At 39.4% G+C, this 25,320-nt stretch overlaps 1 protein-coding gene across 6 annotated transcripts in view; it reads right to left on the reverse strand.

Moving 5' to 3' along the window:
- The window catches only part of TRPC7 (transient receptor potential cation channel subfamily C member 7), a 153,928-nt gene extending 141,367 nt beyond the window's left edge, over nt 1–12,561 (reverse strand). For 4 of the 6 annotated variants that reach the window (XM_054488177.1, XM_054488176.1, XM_054488175.1 and 1 more), the window contains exons 1-2: nt 11,735–12,027; nt 3,095–3,872 (exon numbers count right to left, since the gene is read on the reverse strand). In XM_054488177.1, coding sequence (XP_054344152.1) covers nt 3,095–3,872; nt 11,735–11,736 — 780 coding nt within the window. In that variant the 5' untranslated portion in view covers nt 11,737–12,027. Of the gene's footprint in view, nt 1–3,094; nt 3,873–11,734; nt 12,028–12,537 lie in introns of those variants that run through there. The other 2 variants (XM_054488174.1, XM_063665218.1) reach the window with 2 other exon arrangements.
- Between the last annotated feature and the right edge of the window lie 12,759 nt (nt 12,562–25,320).

Here is a 25,320-nt window from a genome sequence, read left to right on the forward strand (position 1 = left end):
TCAGAAAGAGTGCATTTTAGAAGACACTCTCTTGCTCTTTATTTTCTTTTTTATTACAATTTGACTTCTTTCCTGCTAAGCTGCTCTCCTCTGAGAAGATTTATAATGTCAGGAATGCACATATAAGGCTAGCTGAATAAGTAATAAAGTTCTAAAGGAACAGTTATGTTAATTTATACTGTGCCATTTGTCAACAATCCAAAAGACATTACTTCAAATAAAGATAACTAGGTGGATGTTAATAGCAAGCAAATGTATTGATGCAAACTCTTACTCCAAGTAAGTCACTGAATTGTAGAAAGGATTTTTCATCACATTACTGGTGTTCTTAATTGTCCACAATTTTCATATTTACTTTTAAAATCAAAATATAGTAGATGCTTTCAAACGAACTTCCAGTTTTAGATATTGCAAATACTGAAATATGCCAGATTTGAGTTTTACTAAAAAAAATGGCTCAGATGTAATTCCAAATGTTAGTTTAGTATCATTTTATTTAGTAAGGCTGTCATGCTCCCAGATATAGTAGAGAATTGTGCAATTTTCCAGATAATCTGATCCAAAAAAATATTCTTTTGCTTGAATTTTTAAAAAAGTTTTTGGCTTGAAATATCTGAATTAATTGGTTCAGCTGTTTCTTTCACATGGCCAATGCAGAATAGGTCAGAAGACTGAATAACAAGCAAAGTTCAACCAATTTTCCTTAGCACATCCTTGACCTTAATGTTGGCAGGTAAGGTTTATTGTACAGAAAAAAAGAAAAAAGAGGCTATATTCCTTAAGAGTTTCTTTCAGTAATCTCTACCTCTACATCCACCAAGTTTTTCAGATGAGACCATACAATGTAGGATTTAGAGAAGTGGCTTCAATTTAGTGGTTGGGTCTCAGATGGGAGACAGATGACATAAAGTAAACTTTTTAAATAATTATTATCTAGTCCCAATTTGTGGGCCCCTGCAACCTCCTGTTGGCCTGGCCTTTCTGTCCCTGGCTTATGGCATGAGCGTCTTCCTACAGAGGCTTCCATGGCCTCACCTACATACAACAAAATTTTCTCCCTCTTCAGTCCCAGTGCCTCACACTCCAAATTCTCCAATTAATCTTATTTACCAGACAAGTTAATTTCCCAAACTCTAGTTTTCATCACTTTAGTTCCCTAATTACTTTCCATGGCTCTCCCTTTCCTACAAGACAACCTTAAAAGTGCTCAGCCTGACCTGCTGGGTCCTTTGAGATCCTTCCCCAACTGATCTCTTCAGCATTCCTCCTGAATGGCCTACAGGAAGCCTGTATTTGAGTCACATGGAACTACTCACCCTCCCTGCTCTGGCCCATTCTGAGACTCATCTTCACTTACCTCCTCCAAATGCCTACTGTCTCTTCCTAATGACCCAACAACTCCTGCTCATTAAGGCCCAACCCAATTACATCTCCTTTGAGCCTTCCCTGAAAAACTTGTCCCAGGAGAGCCTTCCTTGGTATGAGCTGGTACCCATTCTTGGCTGTATAATTGTATGACATACAAGGGCAGCTCCCCCAATGACATCTAGTTTGGATCATGAAGTTTTCACTTGCGGTAACAGCTCTGTGTGCAATAACTCTTTGTATGTCATGTAGCACATGATAGTCTCTGGTTGAATGGCAGGATGAGAAATAATGAGCCCAGTTGTGGTTCCTACTCTTCCAGCTATACCTTCTGCAGTGGGCAATCCTTTATCATTCAGGTAAAAACAAGTGAAACCTGACAAGCTCAATATACAAGCAAGGCTCTGGCCCTCAGTTTCCTGAAGTGGCTAAGAGTTGACTCGGGTCTGAGTGCTTAGATTAGAAAAATGGCTTTGCTATTTACTAGCTATGTGATCCTCTCTCTACTTCTGTGCTGTCATATAAAATGAGGCTAATAACAGTACTCATGTCATATGGTTGCTGAGAAGATTAAACAAGATCATATAGATAAGGTTGTTAGTGCTAGGCACACAATAAGTGCCCATTAAATATTTGCTCTTGGCCAAGTATGGTGGCTCACGCCTATAATCTCAGCACTTTGGGAGGCCGAGGTGGGCAGATCACGAGGTCAGGAGATCAAGACCATCCTGGCTAACATGGTGAAACCCCGTCTCTGCTAAAAATACAAAAAATTAGCTGGACATGGTGGTGGGCACCTGTAGTCCCAGCTACTTGGGAGGCTGAGGCAGGAGAATGGCATGAACCTAGGAGGTGGATCTTGCAGTAAGCCAAGATCACGCCACTGCACTCTAGCTTGGGTGACAGTGCAAGACTCTGTCTCAAAATGGAAAAAAAATTGCTCTTATTATTATTAAACACTGTGTGAAAAGAATTTCCTACTTTAGGGCCCAGTTTTCTCTTTCAGGTGGAATGTCAGTTGACAATAAAAGCACAGACCTGCTATTGAAAAATGCACTTTGGAGATGCATCCTCTAGGCTGACCTGGCAGGTCAAGGTGTTCTCAGAGTGATTGAATTAGAGCTTTCGCCTGAGCTCATCTACTAGGGTGACAAACTCTACAGAGACAGTTTCATTCTTATTTTCCTAAACCTCCTCCTCAGCCCATTGACAAGAAAATGGCAAGAGCTTCCCAGGTTTAAGAAAAGCTGCAGCCAGGTCTTCCTGTTAGACTGAGACCGATCAAGACATTCCAGGATGAGACAGAGATGTGAACAAGACAAATCAAAGCCACGTAGGTGAAATAATCAAGAAGTCTAAGCCCTGCACTAGGAAATAACCACAGGTCCTTAGGTGTCCTAGACACTCCTGAGCTCCCTGAGGCAGAGCTAAGGCATTGACATCAGAACCACAACATAATCCTGCCTGCACTGGCCTTTTACTGCATGCGTTTGTACTCAAGTCACTTCTTACCGCATTTATGTAGTTTAAAACATTTCACCCAGAGGGCTGCTTTTCCTCAGGCCTACCTCTGATAGGTGAGATGTGTCCCCCTCCTCCCCTGGGCCTGCCCAGTAAGATCCCGAAGCTTCCCCCTTTCTTAGATTTGAAGATAACCCATTTCACACTGGACACACGTGGAAGAGCCCCTTGAGCAACCTGCCTGCAGGGTGCTAAGTGGGAGAGTTACCTTGAATTCAGTCTCAATGTTGGCTAGTCTGGCTAACTCGTTGCTGAGCTCCAGGGCGGTGAGGACAGGGTCTTCGCTGGACAGGGACAAGTAGGCAGCACTCGCCAGTCCTTTGTAGGCGTTCATGCGCGAGCGCGAGTGGCTGAAGGAGTCTTTCCGCTGTTTCTCGGTGCACTCATTGCACTTGCAGAAGTAGTCGTGGGGCCGCTCGATGCGGGCGCCCTTGAGCAGCAGAATGTGCACGATCTCATACTCCTGGCAGTGCGCCGCCAGGATGATGGGCGTGATGTCGTGGGAGAAGCGCGTGCCGTCCTCGTCGTAGGCATAGAAATCGTCGTCGCGCAGCTCCTGTTCCAGTGGGCTGAGCGTCAGGCGCTGGCCCTGCGCGAAGGCCGGGTGGTTGAGGATGGCCTCCACGATGCGCACATAGCCCTTGCTGATGGCCAGCAGCAGCGCGTCCCCCACCCGTGCCAGGTTCTCCTTCTTCAGCAGCAGCTCCGTGACCTCTAGGTGCTCGTTGCCCACGGCCAGCTGCAGCGCGTTCTGCCCCATGTAGTCCACACAGTTGAAGTTGAGGGTCTTGGACTCCTCCAGCATTTTCCGGACCACCGGGATGTTGCCATACTCAGCCGAGTCCAGGAAGCGCTCCTCCTCGGGCGTCAGGCTGGTGCCCTTCTCGTTGAACATGTAGGCGGGACCCCGGATGGCCTGGCGACGGCCCTTCTCCCTCAGCGTTGTGTGCCGGCGCTGCATGTTTTTGAAGGTGCTGCTCCTCAACCTATGGGACAAGGCAAAGATGCCGTTACTTTCCTGCAGATTCCCTAGCAGTAAAGCACACAAAAATGGTTGAGATACACAAAGAATATCATGCTTGGAATCTTATGAGGACTTGTGCAATCTTACAAATCATTGTCTTAATCATCGAGATTCAGACACACTGGGTTACCTGTACTATTTGTTTCAAGTGGTAGAATATGACTCAGTTGTCTGCCTCTATACGCCTTGGGTGGAGACCGGGTGGCAGAGCTGAAAAATGGATTTAGAAGGACCCTAATAAGAGATGGAGGCTGGGGCGTAGGGTGGCGGTATGGCTGAAGCAGGCAGGAGGCTATTGGTTTTATTTCCATTTGTACAAAGTCGAGAGAGCCACTAAACCCCTCTGTGCTTTAGTTTTCCCACCTGCACAATGCGGATAACTTACATGTGCTGCAGAGTCTGTAGGAGGATTAAATGAGGTAATTTGTAAGTAGAAAGTATAAGTCAATGTAGGTTTTATTCTGTTCCCTCTTGCCTCTTTTTATGCCCAGCTCTCCAAGGGCTGTGCCATAGAGTTGGCCATCACAAATACGGCTGCCTTTGGTTCAGATGTCTCCCCCTGAATGAGCTCCTGCATCATGGCAAAACTGCAGCAACATGCATGCATGCATATCACACGTGTCTGTTTCTACATTCTGTGCTATTCTTTATGGGGACAGTGCTTTCTGGTCCACACACAACCTAGGCACCTATTAAAGGGCAAGATGTGGCAGGGAGCAGGACTAGAATCCTGCCACTTTCTGATGGCCACTGGAGCAACCCTTCTGAGGGAATTCAGCCTTAGCTTCTTAAGATTAGCCTGGATTTTTATATGGATGGAAGAAATAGCTCAACTTACATGCTGAGTCCCCTTCTTACTTATTGCTGTTTCCCATTGTGGACTAGTGTAGAGCTTAATACCAATGCTAATAATAATAGCAGTTAACATTTATTAAGCACCTACTATATGCCAGGTATTATACTAACAGTTTCACATATATTAACTTGTGTAATTCTTGCATCAAATCTATGAGGAAGGTGCTATTATTATCCTCATCCTCAGATGAAGATACTAAGAGTAGGGGGCCTGAAAGACAGACTTTGAAGTTAGAAGGTTTAGAGTAGGAATCCTGGCTCCACCACTTGCCAGTCTTGGACAATGTAAGTTACCCAAACTTACATTGCCAAAGTGTTGAAACAGCAAACTAGAGACAATAACAGCTACTATGTAATTTGAGCTCAAGTCAGGGATATGCCATCTCCAGCTAGCCTTGAGACCTTGAGCAGGTCCCAGCTTCTAGATCTCAGATAATTATGAAATAGAGGGGTGGACCTGGTGTTTCCTAAGCCTCTACCAACTTGGACATCTTAAACATTTTTGATTTTCCAATTGGTTCTACCTGTATTTTCTATTTTTCTTTTCTACTCTACCTCCACTCACATTATTCAGAGAATATTAAAATGGCATAAATTTTAACAAGAGTGTATCTGTTTTAAAGAGTAAGTACTTGGATATTTGTTTTTAACTATTTTCCATGGTCCCAGAGAATTGTCTTTTTTTTATTTGTTATGTCTTCATGCATAAACAATACTCAGTATTTCATTTTAGCCATTTTTTAAAGTAGTCAAACAAAAATGATCACAGAGAAAGGCTTTAAAATTAAATCCAATTTTTCGAGATTTTTAAAAAGTTATGCAATTAGCCTTGTGAATGTTTAAATTGGGGACTCCATTTAGTTTTCTGCTCATTGTACCTTTCGACCTGCTCAAACCTTTTTGGTTTTAGCTCCTTGGGGGCCCTACATCTGGTATAAAGCGAAGAATGGAGATCAGATCTTGGTACTCTAATCCTGCCTGGAGCTGAGTCACACTTTCCTTGGGAAAAAGCTCCTAAATTATATAGTGGAGCAACTTCTTCATCTGCACAAAATAAAAATTATGGGCAACTCCCTCAAAAGGAAACTGTGGGTGATAAATCCTAATAGAGAGCTCTGTTACACCTTTAGGAAGAGCGTCTGAACCATCATCCACTTTTTTAAAGTGCACTTTGATAAAAGATTGCTGGAGAAAAGACTGTCAAAATTCAAATTCATGAGATCCTTCTGAGCCCATTCCTTTCAACAATGCCATCATTCCAGAGACAGTCTGCTCAATGGTATCAAAGGCAGACTGTGGATTAGGAGTCCCAGAAAAATCTTTACAGGAGAGAAAGATTCAAAAATAGTGTACAGGCACTTATTATTATAGGGTTTTCGGAAAGAGAAAGCTACTGAGTCGAAAGCTAAGCAGTTACCCCATTTGTATTCCCAAGAGACTTTGTTTCAGGAGATGTAATGAACTCAGTTTCAAGGCCTGTCATCTGGGCGCACACACACACACACACACACACACACAGAGGTAGAAGTTGAGCCCAAAGAAGACTAATAATAATCTTCTTCATGGAACTACACAGCCTGTCCTACAATAGGCTTCTACTTATCTCAGAAACACTTTTTTTTTATTCTTAGCCATCACAACTCAACCTGAGAAAAAGCAGTTTACACTCAAGAGCATCTGAGCAGTGTGTCAGATACGAAACAGCAGCTGTCGGAGAAGAAGCCAGCACTACAGCTTGATTCCACGTCACTTTTCCATTAGAGGTCTGCTCAAGAGGGAGAATAGGTCAGACTACAAGGTCAAGGGTACCCAACTATTACACAGCAACAGGCCATGGAGAGATTAACTCAAAGGAAATTTAATGACTACTGAACCAAGTCACAGCAGAGAAATATTTCACAAGGAACACATAAGTACTCAATCTAAATTCAGAGTCCCTGTGAATATCATAAACACTGCAGCCTACAAACTTAAAGGATATTCAAGCATTGTTTGTTAATTACACTCATTACAAAACAAAACAAAACAAAACATAAAAAGGAAAGTATTAGCATTCTCATCTTTCAGGTGAAGAAACTCTGGTAGGTCAAGTGAAAAGACTAAATCTTAGGTCCTAAGACATTGGACAAATAATTTCTGCACAAGGGTAGGGCGTCATATAAATCTTGATGTTTCTACAATAATTATGTTTTATCAAAGAAAATAATATATGTGTATAGCTAGTACTTGGCAGACATTAAAATCTCCTCACCATTTGACATGCATTTTTCTGAATGACCTTGAAAGCGGACACCCAGATGTAGTAAGAAATAAACAAGACTCTTTCGCAGACTTTAAAGCCTCAGCCTTGAAACACATTTGGATGCTCACAAAATCATCACTTCTGTTCCTTTCCTAGCAGAATTTAGCATTAAAAATGAAATCTTATGAGCCTTAGGGTCATGTATGCATATAAGCAGATAATGGCATGTGCTACTCAGTGAAATTGCTTCCAATGGGAGGGGCTTCACAATAGACTATGAAGCCATGAGAATTGATGCAGATATTGATGGAGGCCTTTTAACCTCACTGTGGCCTTTTTATTGGCTCTGACTCCCTCTTACCCTAATATCCCTCTAATGATGCTTTTTAGACATTTATGCACTTGTGAATATATTCAGCCACCATATCCTAGCTATTTAATTTTGATACCACAGATATTCATGTTTTAGCTATACATATCACATGGGTTGGAAAGAATCCACAAAAGATGCTGTGTCAGAAAGATAAAGTCACATGGCTCACAATAGTTGGTGGCCAAAGCTTACACTCATGAATCAGATGTGCTGCCCTGCTGAACTCTGGAGATCTTAGCACAGTTTTAGGGCCAATGATAAGCAAAATGAATCTCCCTAAAATGCAATTGGCATTTGATTGCCCTTATTTTAGTATTTTTCTTAAAAATGAACTTTGAATGCAAATACATTTTTATTTGCATATGTTATTGAGATAATGCGTGATTAAATACCCCAATTAAGATATTATGTTTTACATTTTCCAGAAATGCATACAATTGACATTTGATGTCATTTGGAAGAAGGATTCCAGTGGAAACAAAACCATATATGAGAGGAAGACTGATTATTAAACTCCCTCTTGATCCTTCAGTTGCTATTTTTATCAAGCTGCTCTTACAGATGCATCAGCCAATCTGAAGGAAGCCAGATGTCATTGACCCATGAAAAGTATGAATCTTGTGCCCTAAGTCCAGCTGCAGATGAGCATGGCCATAAAGCCTTTTGGAGACAGAAATTGCGGTTAATTACTGAAGAAGAAAAGGCCACTTAATCAAAATGTCTTTTTAGAGATATTTGTTGTCTCTTTTCTAAAATGCTACATGCATCAAAAGTCTCTATGGAAATTATCCAAGCTTAAAATCAATTCAGGCTGTAATATTCCCCAACTGGATATAGAACCAAACAGAATCTAGGAGTCAGATCAAACACCCAGGAAAACCCAGCTTTGATCTGTGCATCTTCTCCCAAGAGTACGTATTCTGAGTATTAGTCTAGAGCAACAGTGATGAAATAGTCATTTGGAGTCTTCTCCTAAACCACAGTTCTCTTGCCAAAATAAAGGGAGTAATAAAGCCCATTCCTCATGTTCCTCAGGATCACAGTGAAGATTAAATAATGTCTACCAAATGCCCTGGATACCATAACACTTTATACAAATGTTCATGACAATAATGATCAAAATCTTACCTATCAATGCACTTAAGTACACAATTATTAGAATTGTCTCACATTTTACTGTACATTGATATACTCAGCTTAGCTATTTTTCTAAATGACTATACAATAGTTATATTTAACATATATTACACATTTACCATGTAGACACTGTCCTAAGTGCTTTACATAAATTATTGTTTTAAATAAATTATCTTCTGATAAGGTTAGCTATTTTCCTGAATGACAATTTAATCATAGTGATTAACATTTGTTTCACATTAACCATGTGCCAGCCACCATGCTGAGTAATTTATGTGCATTGTCATTTATATTTATTTATTCATTTATTTTTCAAATAAGATCTAAAGAGAAATTTAACATTATAGGTACTCAACACAATAATGCCAGCCTGTAAAGACAAATGGCAATGTAATGATGAATGAGTTGTAAATATAAACATATAAAAAAGGAGGTAAGTACATAAATCATTAAGCAAAAATGATTAGAAATGTATAGCGAACATGACACATTTGAGAACATGCATTATCATTTTAAGTTCTCACAAACTATTACATGGTTTAGGTGCTATTGTCATTCCCATTTAACAGATGATGAAGTGATGGTCAAATTAATTAATCACTTTTCCGAAGCTACACAACGTGTCAGTGGTGGACTCACTATTAAGGGTCTAGTTTGTCTGCTTTGAAAGTTTGTGCTTTGGGCTAGTATGCCACTGCCAGCCATCTTCTTTTTGTCTTTCTGTTTTTTTATTTTGTTTTGTTTTTTGTTTTTCTGAGTTTCTTTAGGCTATAACTTTTTCCATTAGGGTTCAAGATCCTTGAGGGTAGGGAATACTCGTGTATATGGCATATGCACCTGGTGCCCTGTACTCCTGATGCCTGGGATATGGTGCTTGGTCAATCAACTTAATTCATTCCTAAATATTTGAATCTGGGTTGGTCATTTAAGAAGATCAGTACATTGGAGCTGTTGGTGTTTACCAGCATCTTTCTTCTCACAAAATGCAGGAGCCATATAATTCTATAACTGTTATTTCCTACTTATGACTGGCAACATTTAAAATAAGGTATGAATTCCTAAGTAAAATCAGTTTCAAATTAGCTCCACTATAAATTATGGCCCATAAGTTGCTAGATGAAGCAGCTAATATCAGAGGGCATATGATGTCCCTTGGTGACTGAGGAAGAAAATTGAGACATTCTCACTTCTTCACACTACTCCTGAAAATTTTTACATATTTCCAAAGGCATCCAACTTATTTCTAAGTATCACTTTCCTTTTTCTCTTATAATTGAGGTGAGATAGTGAATGTAAACTATTTATCATTGCCTTGTAAGTGCTCTAGTGAAATTGGATATTATTAGCTCTATTTAATTTATTATAACTATATTAATTGTGGGTTTAAGGCATTTAAGTTCCTACCTAAGCTACTGATAATAATTTGCTTGTACAACATATATACTTTAAATAAAAGTATAAAAAGATATATACCTAACTACCCCATGGTATACACAAGTTCATACATTTTACCAGTTAAATCCTACAGGAAACAAGCAAAGTATCCTTCTTTTACTCATTAAAATGTATTATATTAAGATATACTTTCCACATAATTCTACTAATGTGGGATGGTTTTTCTATTGCATCTTGGAATAAAAATATTATCTAGTGTTCCTGAATGTTAATAAGTGTTTCTATTAGTAATTTATTTTCTACCAAGTAACATCATTTAGAGAAGAAGTTATCCTCAGTTTTTTCAAACTGCCCTAGGTACCACCTATCCAAATATAACTAGTGCCTTGTATGTGCTTCTATTTTTCTTTTAAAATCCTTATTTTCCTATTTGGAAGTTGGAAGTTATGAAACTGGATGTCTATATCTCATTGTGTATAGCTCCAGGTGGAGCTGTAACAAGTTTTGATAGCTTTATTTTTAAAAAAGATTTTTCTTGAAATAAAATAGACATGTGTAACCTTTTGATGATTTCACTGACCTCTGTGATAAGAGTCTGAAAATAAACATCTACTACCAAGAAAGAAAGAGAGGCCCTTATATTATGAAATGACAATACTAAAAAAAAGTAACATGCTGAATATTTATATGGAGGGAAATGTTGATTGCTTTTACTAAGCAAGAGCTCCTGGTAGCTCTCTTCCAAGATACCAAATGCATTCTGCAATTAGCCTCAACGAGGCTCCACATAGTTCTGATTTTTTTCTGGGTTAATTACTGCCTAAAGGAGTTATCTAATCTACATGCCCCTAAGTTTAGGAGCAAGTGTTTTTGGAAATAAGTATTTATGAAAGAGTAATTGTGACATAGAACTTTGATAAGCTTTTAAATAATTGAATCAATGTCATTGTTAAAAAGATCTCGGAGATTGGGTTTGCATCACATCCATAATGAATATTCTGGATTTAATGTGAATTCATTCATAAATTTGATGTGTACCCGGTGCTTCAGAAATAAGACCCACCAGCAGGTGGCATTCTGAGGCAAAAATTCACTGAGCGCCACCAGACAGGGTCAATCATTATTGCCTTTTCTGAGTCTACCCTGAATCCATTATGCCTCTAAATTACAATTAATAGCAATAGCATTTTCGTTGTGTCTACTCAATCATAGGTAAATGAATTTGCAACTTCAAACTTAAAGGGGAAATTATGAGAGTTTCAAAGCTCTGCCTAGATTACACCTCTTTCATTAGGAGCATATTTGTTATTTTGAAATGGATGTCTAAAGGAGATATATAGCTCAGACCATATTTTCAACAAGAAGAAAAGAAAAATGACAATCTCTTTCTTGCCACCTGTAGTTCTTTAACAGTGGCTACTTATTAGAATATAACCCTCTCCCTTCTCTCACCCCCATATTTATATTATGATAAATACAACCACATAAATACATTAGAAAGCTGTCAGTAGTGAAGGGAAAGAAGAGACAACACCTATACACTCTTCTAGGAATAAAACTATATTACTCTAGCACAAAAGGAATAGGCTACTGACATGAGTTGTCTATTTCTAAATGGCTTTGAAAACTTAGACATTCAATAAAAGAAAAAAATTTCTTCTACCAACCCAACAGATAAGAAAGATCTCAGATCCATCTAAAAATCTAAGCAGTGCGCTAGAGGAAGAAAGCTGATAAATAAAAGTTCAATTCCATATTTTAGCGAGAACACAACCTCTACTGGAAAAAAAATCAATATGAAAGAACCATCATAGCTGCTTACATTGAGGGTGTAATACGCAGGCTTGTTCCTCCTCTAGATGACCGGAATCCGGCGCTGAGTCGCCAGAAGCTGGCTCCCCATGGGTGGTAGCCAAGGATGTACCGCTCTCCGTGGTGCTGAAGTATAGAGCTGGTCGAGTGAGTGGAGTTGCAACGATGTGAAAGCGCGCTCCGCTGTTCTTTGTGCTGCAATGGTAAAAACTCGCCTTCCGAGGCAGAACCGTGTTACCGTCCTTTTCCTAATCGGGGGGAGATTTCCCAGAGAACATGACGGAGAAGCATCTGTGTGAGAGTGGCATGCGGCGTGGTGATGGGTTGGTATAGTCCCCACCCCCTCTCCCCGACGTAGCTTGAAAGGGAGGTAGCAACTCTTTCTTCCTACCATAGCTCCTCAGGATTTCTACCTGCCCCTTCCTCTGTCCCAGAATAGCACATCACACACACACACACACACACACACACACGCACACACGCACACACACACCTCGTTATATAAGGCAGCATGTTCTGGCTTCCGAGGCTGAATATTCATTGGTTTAAACAAATGAAGAATGAGGAATGAGCTGGTTTCCTACCTGTTGTGTCTGTGTGTTTACAGAGGGAGGGGGTTAAGAAGAAAACTAAAACCAGAGAAGCCTAAAGAACGATATAAGTAGTTTTCTTTCATAAGTCTCATCACCACACCACACTTTGTCTTCTGTGAGTGATGTATCTTCCAACTTTACTATTTTGGTTCATGATCTTTTAGCATTATCTAGGATCAGGAAGAGGTCAGTGGTGTAGAACAAGTCTCACATTAGTAACAAGACTAAAAGGGTTAGCTTTCATTTGCAACTTTCCATTTTTTGAAACGAAATTCTCAATCCAAAATACCATTTCCCCAACAGTTCCCACGCTCACCAATTGCTATGTTACCAAATGGTCTATGATTCTTAAACACTGAGGTACTTTAATGACATCATTAGAGAGAAACCATCTTAACTGAAATATTGCCTGTGTACGAAAAACCACAATTGCTTCTACAGTCTATCTTGGTTACTTACCAGTAAATCAGAGTGGTTATTTTCTGAAATCAACTCACGGCTTAGTAACTGACACTCTGTAAAACTGTCTCTGTGTGCACGTGCAATACTTAGGGCTAAAGAGTTGCTTACAATGTATTGTACACATGACCATTCTAGTTTTACATCCAAATGAAATTGCATTGGTTTATTAATATGCTACTAGTATTTTCTCTGGAGATAACATGATATGTGGGAAAAGACCTTGGGATTTTGATTCACTTATTAACTGTGTGACCTTAGACATAACACTTAACCTATTGAATCTCAATCTTCTCATATGTGAATGGTGGGTAATAATAGGGTTTATAATGCCTTTTACCAATTGTCGTGGTGATAATTAATTGAAAAATCATATACAAATAACTCCAAAGAGCTGGCATTTAAGGTGTGCATGATAAGTTTGAAAGTTCTTTTTAATTTTTTAAAAATTTGAGACAGGATCTCACAGTGGTACAATCACGGATCACCGTAGCCTTGACCTCCCAGGCTCAAGTGATCCTTTTGCCTCACCCTCCATAGTAGCTGGGAATACAGGCACATACCATCAGACCTGGCTAATTTTTAATTTTTTAGTAGAGACCGTGTCCCACTATGTTGCCTGGGAAGGTGTCGAAATCCTGGGCTCAAGCTATCCTCCTGCCTCGACCTCACAAAGGGGAGGGATTACAGGCGTGAGCCACAATGCTCAACCCAGTTTGAATGTTCTTTCTCCTCTGCTTGCTCAATAGAAGCTAAGGTAGTTCTCTAGTTGTGGGCATGGTGGTATGAACCTGTAGTCCCAGCTACTTGGGAGGCTGAGGCATAAGGATCACTTGAACCCAGGAGGCTGAGGTTGCAGTGAGCTGAGATCATGCCACTGCACTCCAGCATGGGTGACAGAGTGAGATCCTGTCTTGAAAAGCAAGCAAACAAACAACAACTACAAAACCCTCCAAAAAGACTGGCAACAAATGCATTTTATTCTTATAAGCCTCCACACAAGCTTTACAATATTAATAATTATGTTTCATTGGACAAAATACCATTCTAAAAAGAAATTTTCTAAAATCAAGACTTTCTTTAAAAAAATTACAGGCTTGAAGGATACAGAAATTTTATTTTTTATTAGAATCAGAAACAAGTAGATTTAATGCATTTGAATAAAATGCTAATGAATTAGGAGCTCTTTAGTATTGCAATGAAGTGTGGAACAAAATATAAATGTGAAGCCGATAAAAGTGTGTTACACAACCACAAAGTTAGAAGATTAGATCTGACAAGTGATAATATCCTTTTGATTGGGATCCTCATCATCATGATTAGTGAAGTAGTGTAGAATGAGATAACTCTTAATTATACAATACTTTTAAAAGAATACTGGTTTGTGGCTTTTACTTAATGATGGAATTGAAGTCTCATTATATTCTGTTTTTAATAAACAACCAAGAGCGTATTTTCATAAAACTCTGACATGAATAATGTCCTTGTTTTCAGTATTGATAAGCTCATTAAAAAAATTAAACCATATTTTAGAAAGTTGTGCCAATGATGGTATGACAGTCAAATGTGTATATATATATATTTTATCTCTCTCATACACACACACACATATATATATGTATGAGAGAGAAAAGAAATGAGCTAATTGTTTTATAGATGTATTAATTAATTGAAGACAAGTCAGAGTCAGGCCAGACAGCTCTTCAAAAGTGATAAGATGACATTTTGCAAAGGATCCAATCTTCAGGATCCTTATAATTAGAGTACTTTATCATTTCCAGAGCATATCATACACACATATTTGGTTCAATGGGGCAAATACTTGTAATCTGAAAAAATGTTGCATCCGTATCAAATTATCATTTTCAATATATAAAACACAGAAGTATTTAGGACTTCACTATCAACCGTGAAAGTTCAGAAGATGCTCAGCTTTTGGACTAGAGGATGTCTAAATATACTGCATAAGGACTTGAGTTTTGCATCTCTCAGTCTCAACCAGACATAGGCTCACAGTCAAATTTAGTGGTTAAGAGTGTGTACAGCTTCTAGTCAAATTTCCTGTGTTTTAATTCCAAATTTCCTATTCCCCAAGTGTGTCCCTAAGTTTTATCACCTGTGAGATGAAAGTAACAACAGTTTCTCACTTGTAGAATTATAGCGAAGATAAAATGAGACAACACACATGAAGAGCTTACAGCAGAGCCTGGCACGTAGAGCTCAGCCTATGTCAGCTTTCACTATTGCTTAACAACTCACCCTGTGACTGAACAGTGAACATACTATTGATCTGTGGTTCTCAGACTTTGTGTGCTCCATTGTCGCCTAACTAGCCTGTTAAAAACATAAACATACAAATTTCTGGTTCCCTAGAAAAATAAGCACTTTATCTCCTTAAGAACCTAAAGTGATTCTGATGCAGATGATTCATAAATCATACTTTGGGGAAACACTGTTATCATCTATTGAATGACTAGGTTGTTTTAGAAACCAAAGCCGTGAATATGAAGGTTTATTTCAAATAAATGAATCCTTTGGGAGACTCATTCTCCCTTTTTTCCTCTCTCAGAATGTTCCTTAAGTCTATGCAACTTTGTGTGGTTACTAGTCAGGTCTGGCTCTTTCTCCTAGATATAAATATATTGAGCAGACTTCTTGGGCATTAGATTTAAGGAATTAATGTAAATCAGTTTCCATAGAGAAATTCTGGCTGAAATTGCTAGAAGCCACTATACTGAACCCACTTAAAAAGTAGATCTCTCTCATTTTGATTAATGACAGCATCACTGTAAAGCTTCTTTAGAGTGAGCACAAAATCTGGGGAAAAATTTTGTGCTCTAGACTGTTCTCAAGTAATGAAAAATTGTGTTTTTATTTACAAACAGGGAGTAACTGGAAATAGCACTATGTCTCAAAGTGATGATAAGAATGATGCTAATTTAATTCTATTCCTATTTATGTGTTTTATGAAAAATTATTCATCTTTCAGTTTGGGCTATAACTTTGCAGATTTCAATGGTTATGCTTTTACAGGATTTATGTAAGCTATAATTGGCTTGTAACCTATTAAAGGTTTCTTACAAAAGGAAACTGAAACCCATATGAAATATTTATTGATTGCTATTGTTTAAATGTCTCCTCCAAAACTCATGTTGAAATTTAATTATCATTGTAATAGTATTAAGAGGTGGGACCTTTAAGAGGTGATTCGTTTATGAGAGCTTCACCTTCATAAATGGATTAACATCTTTATGCTGGGATGGGTTATTGTGGGAGTCCAGCTTCCTTCTCTGTCTCTTGAGCTTACCCTTTTGTCTTTCACCAAGGGATGATCCTTTGCATGTGGTGCCTTCTGCCCTATTATGACACAGTAAAAAATCCCTCACCAGATATGGCCCTTGATCTTGGACTTCACAGCTTTCAGAATTATTAGCCAAATAAATCTCTTTTCTTTATAGATTACCCAGTCTGTGGTATTCTATTACAGCAGCAGAAAACAGACTAAGACATTTGTATTCTGCCTTTAAAAAAAGATTTAAGATGGTATGGTCAGAATGGAAATGCTTCTTCAATGAAAGAAGTGTGCAGGAATGGCAGTCAGTGGATAGCCTCCAGCTGCCATACCCTTCAGAGTCTGCCTCAGGTACAAAGAGCCACCTTTCCTGGGGCCACATCCTTTGCAGGATAGACTATATTTTGTGACTGAGCAAGGTGAGAGAATACAGACCATTTCAGGAACATGATTACGCGCAATACTATTTCCAGGGCTTGCTGCTATATTGCCCGCATTATCATAGTTTGAGTTCTTCCTCTCCCCAATACTGCTTTCTCCCTTTTCCTTTTAAAAATGTTGATCCCTAATAAATATTTTTCACCTTAAACTCTATATCAGTGTCTACTTCTGGAAAACCTAACCTGTATTAATTGATATCAGGAATGGATTGAGAAACTAGGTGATAAAATGGGATGTTTGGGCTGGATTGCCACCACTTAGTTGGCGCTGACCCTATTACTGGTCATAGATGGAGCACAGATGGCCCATGAAACAAGATGAAGATCCAGTTAAGTTTTCACCTGTGGTGAATTGGGATGCTATGCTTGTGGAAGATAATGCATTGGTAAGCAGAAAATATGCATTTGAAACTCATCAGAGAAATAATAATGACAAGCACCATGGCTTTGGATAGCTATCATTAAATGCCACCAATATTCGACAGAAAGATGAGTAGCTGAGGATGTGTAATAGGCAATAGAATTCCAGGTGTTAAAGCTGGAGGACATCTTGGTTGCAAAGAAGCTCTTAAAAACTCTGTTGGGAGAATATAGAAAGTCAAAGTCTCAGCCTGAGAAATCATATTCAGAGTGACTGAATTTCACAGATAACCAAATGGCCAACTAAGCATGGTCTGTCATGTCAGATTATCACCTTGTATAAGAAAGTCCAGAACTCTAAAGAGATAGAGATACCTACATGACGTCTCAGAAAATTTTGTCTCTCAGTTGACCCTCAATCACTAGAGTGATTGGTTTTAAGACCCCCAAATATACAAAATCTGTTCATACTCAAATCCTGCAGTTGTCTCCATGGAACCTGCATACAGGAAAAGTCAGCCCTTCATATATGTGGGCTTCACATCCTCTGAATACTGTATTTTTGAGCTATGTTTTGTTGAAGAAAATCTATAATACATATAAGTGGACCCACATAGTTAGAATCTGTGTCGTTCAAGGGTCAACTGTACATCTGAACCCTCTGAGCCTGAAGACATGGTCCATCCATCCATATTAAGAGCTAGCAGCTGTCACCTCATGGAATACATTATATAGGTCTCACCCCCATGAGGTACACGTGCCTGCCCAGAGCCTATACCACATTCCTTCCTGCCCACAAGGCCTGTAACTAAGGTTAAGTTGTACTTAGGGTCTGAGTTGACATTAATATCCATAGAGCCATAATATAGCAGAGGATGTTCTAAACCTGATTAAGTCAGGAAAGGGACAATTTCCCAAAAAAGCTATAAGAACTAGCCAAGATGTATTGGAAAAAGCCAGGGGAGTACATTTGGAATGGCATTCTGAGGATGCTTGTCCAAGGGGCCCTGTAATAAAAATTAGATGGTGAAGAGTTTATTGACTTGGTAATGTTCTCTTCAATTGTAGGATTTAACATCTGGCAAGGTTCTGGGGGACGGTGTGAACTTACTCCTAGAATGGTCTCTGGAAACATAAAAAAGGAATAGTTCACATCACACTAAGCTGAAGTGACATAATTTTCATGGCAAAAGATGACGGAAAGAAATGAAAAGCTTATAGATGTGGGGATGCTAGAATCAATATATCCTGTTTGGCTAGAAGGTTCCTGAGGTGATCATGTTCATGGGGCCCAGAGGACACATCTTTTTACCAAAGGCATCATAAATGCACTGACTAAATGTCCACCAGGATCACTGAAATTTTCATTCATGGTTCTTCTCTTTAAGCCAAGGTTGATGGTTGGATAGTCTGTTACAGAACTTACTCACTGGTAACAATGGGCATGAGAGAACCCTGAAACAATAGAGGCCAGGTGGAGGTGCTTGAACATCCTAAAGCAGACTGTTGCAATTATTGTAATGACGAGCAAGATTGGAGGGTAAGGAAACATAACTCACAGAGTTATGAAAATGGTTAATAGAACATAGCATCCCTAGGGACAAAAAGAGGCAACTGACTAGGATATTATTAAATTTGTGCCTGTAGAAAAATCAAGAAAGGATGACTGGTGGGCTGAGGATGTCATTCTGATAAAAAGTTGTAATTCCACACCATAAATATGTATTACTAAACGAAAAGACCAATCTGAAAAGGCTGTATACTGTATGATTCCAACTATATGACATTCTGGAAAGGGGAGAGCTATGCAGATAGTAAAAATATCAGTGGTTGCTAGCAGTTGGGGGAAGGGAGAAATTAATAGGCACATTACAGAGGATTTTTAGGACAGTAAAACTGCTCTATATGATAGTACAATTAAAAGTGGATACAGGCCGGGCGCAGTGGCTCACACCTTTAATCCCAGCACTTTGGGAAGCTGAGGTGGGCAGATCATGAGGTAAGGAGATTGAGACCATCCTGACCAACATGGCGAAACCCAGTCTCTACTAAAAATACAAAAATTAGCCGCACACGGTGGCACGTGCCTGTAATCCTAGCTACTCGGGAGGCTGAGGCAGGAGAATCGCTTGAACCTGGGGGGCAGAGGTTGCAATGAGCCCAGGTCATGCCATTGCACTCCAGCCTGGGCAACAGAACGAGACTCCATCTCAAAGAAAAAAAAAATGGATACATAGCATTACACATTTGTCAAAACCTGTAGAGTGTACAACACCCTAATATAAACTCTAATGTAAACTATGGACTTTGGGTGGTAATGATTTGTCAGTGTAGATTCAGTGATTGTAACAAATGTACCACTCCATTGTGTGGTGTTTATAATGGGAGGAGAATATATGTGTGGGGATTGGGGGTATGTGGTAGCTCTCTGTATTTTCTGGTAAACTTCACTGTGACCCCAAAATTGCTCTAAAAATATAGTCTATTAGAAAAGTCATAATTCCTTGCCAGTTTGTGGATCTGATCTTGTTTTCAAACCTGGAATGGATTGAAGAGGTAGACCAATTCCTAGGAGAAAGAACCCTAGGTTCTTTACATGGTAATACTTTCTTCAGTCATTCCCCAAAGGATGGTCAGTGGTAGGCAAAGATGTCATTTATAGTTTCGGTCAAGTAGTAGTGAGAGAATCACATGTGGGCCTTGCGGTTCTGGAGCATGGCCATCCATTTGAAGTGGAGAATTATGCACCATTTGCAACAACTTCTGGCATGCTACTGGATCCAAGTAGAGATGGATCACCTGACCATGAAAAACCAAGTGACTATATGTCTAGAACTGTCCATTATGAGCTGGGTCCTGTCAGATACACTACGTTATAAGGTCAGCTAAGCCCAGGCACAATTAGTTATAAAATGAAAGTGGTATATCTAGGACTGAGGGCTGGGTAGACCAGAAAACCCAAGCAAGCTTGAGCATGAACAGGAGGCTCCAGTCCACATGGCACCCACCACTGTGGCACCAGCATACCTCCCTCAGCTCATATCTATGGCTATGTGGAGAATTTAATACACCAGGTAAAGGAGTACAAAAACTCTGAGTTTGGCATATAGATAGGTTGGCTTAGTATTTGGGTACAAGTCAAAATGAATGGCAGCTATTCAAATCTCATTCAATCAATCTCATTCAGAGATGGCTTTGAAAGACAAGGAAATCCTCCCAAGGCAGAGAGATGGACCTGCTTATTTCCTTTCATAGAAAGAAAGCTAACTTGAGGTTAAATTCATACAAACTCATGAACAGTGATGAATGGCCTGCCCACCTGGTCATGAACCTGGAGCGAGAAAGAATGGAACACTGGTGACAAGAAAGTGAAGTAGAGGCATGTGAATAGACATACGTGAATGGATAGAAATTGTGAAGATCTTTGTATCACATATTAGTGCCCACCAGATAACATATGTCATGGAAGTGACATAACCAAGTAGACAAAGTGACCTACCCAGCCAACATCAGCCAGCTTGTCATCAGCCACACCAGTGCTGGCCAAATGGATACATAAATGACAGCAGCAATGATGAAGGATTTGCATGGCTCAAATAACCTGGACTCCCACTTACCAAGGCTTATCTAGCTATGGTCGCTGCTGAATATTTAATATGTCAGCAACAGAGACCAATGTTAATATGACACCATTACTCACTCAGGAAGAACAACTGGCCTCTAGATGGCAGGTTTACGACTTTGGGCTCATTTCGTCCTGCAAGGGTTAATGGTTAATTTCACGTGTCTCACAGGAATGGACATGCATTCTGAGTATGAGTTTCCCTTTCCTGTACAAATGACCTCAGCCAGCACCAGTATCCAAAAGTTTATCGAGTATTTGATTCACTGGCATGGGATCCTGCGTAACATTGCATCAGACCAAGGGATGCACTTTATAGCAAAGGAAGTTCATGAGTGAGTCTATAACCAGAGAATTCACTGGTCATATCATATACTCTGCTCAGAAACTACTAGCCTGATAGAGCGTTGGAGGTTCAGAGGTAATACTCTACACAGACAGATTACCATCATCTAAAATTCAGTATTTGGATCAAATAAATGATCTTTATATGGTGCTGTGTCCCTGAAGGAAGACTACATGGACACAGGAATTAAGGAGTGAAAACAGTAGTGGTCTCATTTACTATCACTCTCAATGACTCACTGAGGGTCATTGTGTTTTCTTTCCCTGTAATTCTGGGTTCTGCTAGATTAACAGTCCTGGTCTTCAAAGAGGATAACACTTTCCCAAGAGGACATAGCAAAAGTCCCATTGAATTACAAGCTTTAGTTTTCACTTGGGTACTTTGATCTCCTTGTGTACAGGGACCAAAAGCAAGAAGAAGTCACTATCTTGGCAGGGTAATTGACTCCAATCATTAAGAGGAGGTGGTGTTATTGCACAATAGAGGCAGAGAGGAATTTGTGTAGAACTTAACCCATCTACTTGGTCCTAACTTAGTACTCCCTTTCCCAATTTTGACTGTAAATTGATTGGCCGAGTGACTGCAGCCAAGGTGCGTGGTGGTCAGTGACTCAGGTCCTTAGGGCTGAAGGTCTGAGTCAGACTAACAAGAAGGCAGCCAGGCCAGTAGAAGTGGTAGCTGAGGGTTAATGGAACTTAAAATGCCTAGGGAAGAAAGGAGATAATGAGTATTAGGTGGAACCCTGAGACCCACTCCAGCTTTAGGCACTACTGTTTATCTCACCAACATCTCTCTTCTAAGCCTCCCTTCAGGATGAGAGGCTCACCAGACATCTGGAGGATCTGATCTTCCATCCCATATAGAAACGTGGTTCTAAGCCAAAAAGAAGGGGACTGTGGTAGATGCTGATGTATCTCCCAGTTTCTCCCTCGAGGAAGGACTTGCTGCTCAGTGGAGGTAATCACATCGCAGATCATCTCCATAGTTCAGCAATTTCAGATCCTACCTCAGCTCAGAGACTCACCTTGCCTGAGGTCACATTCTTGCTGGGGCAGCCTGTGTCGGTGACTGAGTGAAGGGTGTGTATGCTGGGCATTTTGGCTTGACATAGGCACTCTTAATGATCAATGGTTACTTCAGAGTGCCCTGTTAGGTTGACAAAATTTTGATCAGGCCTGCCTTCTTCCTCTGCCCAATCCCACTTCCTCCCTTTTCTCTTCCTCAGTGATAATTACAAATAAACAACTTGAACCATAAACTCCATCTCTGCATCTGTTTCCAGATTACTCAACCTGCAGCAGATGGTCTTATAGGAATGTAAAAAATACAAAACAAATTGGAAATGGGTGAAAAAGAATAGATCAATAATAGGGAGAGGGACATAAAATTGCTTGATTTAAGCCAACATATATTTTCTTAGTCTTACCTACTGGCTATAGACAGCCTCCATGTTTTCTAGAAGCTGGAGTAAAACAAAACAAGCCAAGTGATCAATGGAAACCCTCTGACCAGGTAAAGAACAGTGATTCCTCATCCAAGGAGCAGATTTTTTTTTTTTTTTTTTTTTTTTTTTCTGGGAAAGGACACTGTGTAATGAAATGAAAAACTTTAACAATTAAGTTGTGCTGCATGGTTAACTAGATGGCTCATTGCTGTTTGTTACATTCATTTCAAATGGAATTACAATCAATCACGTTATCCCAAGCAGGTTTATTGTTTATCATTCACACTCCTTAGGCTCTGGATCAGTGGCTGTGTATTAGTCATGGGAATCAATTATCCAAGGGTGTTTGGTTAAGATGGTTTTATTGGTGCTGGAGCATGCAGAATGACAATGACTAATGGTGTCCCACATACTATCATTATTTATTTCGTCCTCCCGTGTGCCAGGATGTTTTTGCTTGAGCTGACTTGTTTCCCTTTTTGACTCTCCTTCCTGAAAATCATACCATCCAGTGCAGAAGAGGACGCTGGCATGTAGAAGAAGAGAGGGAACAAGAGCAGAAAAAGTAAGTGGAACACTGAAGGGCCTAGAGAGTCCTCCAACTGCAGAATTCGTTCTTGAATCACTGAATCACAAACTAGTAAGGGGTTTGATTTTGAACCCTTGATTTTCTAAGAGATTATACAGATATGCCACTGGTACTGATAAGCTACTGGTCTCCTTTACAGGTTCCCTTGAACCCTGGAGGTTGCAGTGAGCCAAGATCACGCCACTGCACTCCAGCCTGGGCAACAGAGTGAGACTCAATCTGAAAAAAACAAAAAAAAAAAACAAAAAAAAAAAAAAAAAGAAAAAAGAAAAAAAGAAATCACCAAGGGTAAAAGAGAAAATTTTGTGTTTTTTTTTTTCCTGATTATCTGAACTCTTGCCCTCCTGCCTTCACTGTATATGGCTCATTATTTTTTTTGTTTCTATTTTATTTTATTTTCTTTAATTGTTTTTAAACAAATTTGAAATTTTTTCATACAATTGTTTTTAGTTTGATTTGAGTATTAGTCTTTTGGATACTCTGGTTTCTGCAGAACTAATTCTATTTTTTTTTAAATCTTCCTAGTTTATCTCTACACTCTTGGTTTCCTCAATCCTTCATCAAACAAATACACATAATAAAAGTCTTACAGATTCAGATTATCTCCAGGAGAGATGGTTGGAATTAATGGGAAGACTGTATTACAGATTATCTTTAAACCAATATATACCTTTCTTATTCACTTAGAGATATTTGTCTACTAAAGTGTTCATGAGTTGCATGATATCTTCTGAGAATTTCCTGTAACGAGAAGATAAAGAACACTCTTCTTACTTTTTTTTTTTTTTTTTTTTTTGAGATGGAGTCTCACTCTGTTGCCCAGGCTGGAGTGCAGTGGTGCGATCTTGGCTCACTGCAAACTCTGCCTTCTGGGTTCAAGGAGTTCTCCAGCATCAGCCTCCTGAGTAGCTGAGATTACGGTCACCTGCCACCACACCTGGCTAATTTTCATATTTTTAGTAGAGAAAGGATTTCGCCATATTGGCCAAGCTGGTCTCAAGCTCCTGACCTCAGGTGATCCACCCGCCTTGGTCTCCCAAACTGCTGGGATTACAGGTGTGAGCCGTGGCACCTGGCTCTTTTTACATTTTTTGTTGAGTGTTCTGCTGGTCCTTTGCCCCCAGAGAAATCCCCTCTCTTTTCCACACAACTCTGTTACATTTTGCAAGGAGGCTAAACTCCGTAGGATGCATTTCTCAGGCTCCCTTATCAGTTGGCTTCCATTTGGGTTTTGCCAATGGGAATCGTTAGTGGGAGATTGGTGGGCAGAAGGAAATGAGGCATCTCTACACCTTTCTCCATAGGTAGCTAAGCCACTGGAGCTCTGCTATGGCTTCAGATCTCATTGGATAGACTACCATGATTTTAGCATTTGCTTGCTGGGCCCAAACCCAGGACTTCAGGAACATTTTTTTCCTCCCTTGAATACTTCAGCCTAGAGGTAACAGTGGTTTCTTGTCCCTGCCAATCTGTGGATTGGCCTATTGCTCCCTGTTTGGCATCTCAGCTCATCCATCACACATGAACAAATTCCAGGCCTCAAATTCCATCTGTTTTGGAAAAAATGGTTTAAAAGTAAATGATGTTAGGACAACTGGATACTCATTTGGAAAAAAAGTAGTTTCATGTCTTGTACCAATCACCAGAATGAACTCCAAATGAATCAGACAACTAAATGTAAAAAAATAACCCATGTAAATCATAGAAGAAAACAGGAGTGATTTCTTTCTTGAACTGGGCATGGAGAAACCTTCAAACTATAATCCAAAATCTAGAAATAACAAAAGAAAAGATTGATAATATTAATTACATAAAAATAATAAAAATATTTTTATGTGACAAAGCACCACATGCAAAGTCAAAAGACCAATGATACAGCAGGATACTTCTCTTATGATAAAAGACTATTTTTTCCAAGAAATAAAGACTTTTTTTAAAATCAAGAGAAAACTGCAAAATAGGATATAACATGGAAAAAGCTGCCCAAAGAGTTCACAAAAGACATTGGAATGGCTCTTAAATACAGAAAAAATATTCAGCTTTAATCATAGTAAAATACAAATTAGAACATTAGGAAGAGACCATTTCTCATCTACCAGATTGGCAAAAAGTTCAAAATTTAGATAACACACTTGTCAAGGTTGTGGAAATTTAGATACTTTCATACTCTATTGGGAATGCAAAAGAATATAATCCCTCTTCAAGGGATTTGACAGTTATCTAACAAAACCTATATATGCACTGATCTTTTGACCAAGGAAGCCCACTTCCAGAAATGTTCCCTGAAGACACACCTTCACAAATATGAAACAGCATATGTGCAAGGTTATTCATTAAGAAATCCTTTGTGATAACAAAACATTACAGTCTGTCTAAATGATCACCCAAAGGAGAATGGTTTAATTAAATATTGTACTCCACACTATGGTGTAAAATGCAGCTCAGAAGGAA

This window comes from Pongo pygmaeus, chromosome 4 (assembly GCF_028885625.2).
Source record: "Pongo pygmaeus isolate AG05252 chromosome 4, NHGRI_mPonPyg2-v2.0_pri, whole genome shotgun sequence".
In the NCBI taxonomy this organism is placed as follows: domain Eukaryota; kingdom Metazoa; phylum Chordata; class Mammalia; order Primates; family Hominidae; genus Pongo; species Pongo pygmaeus.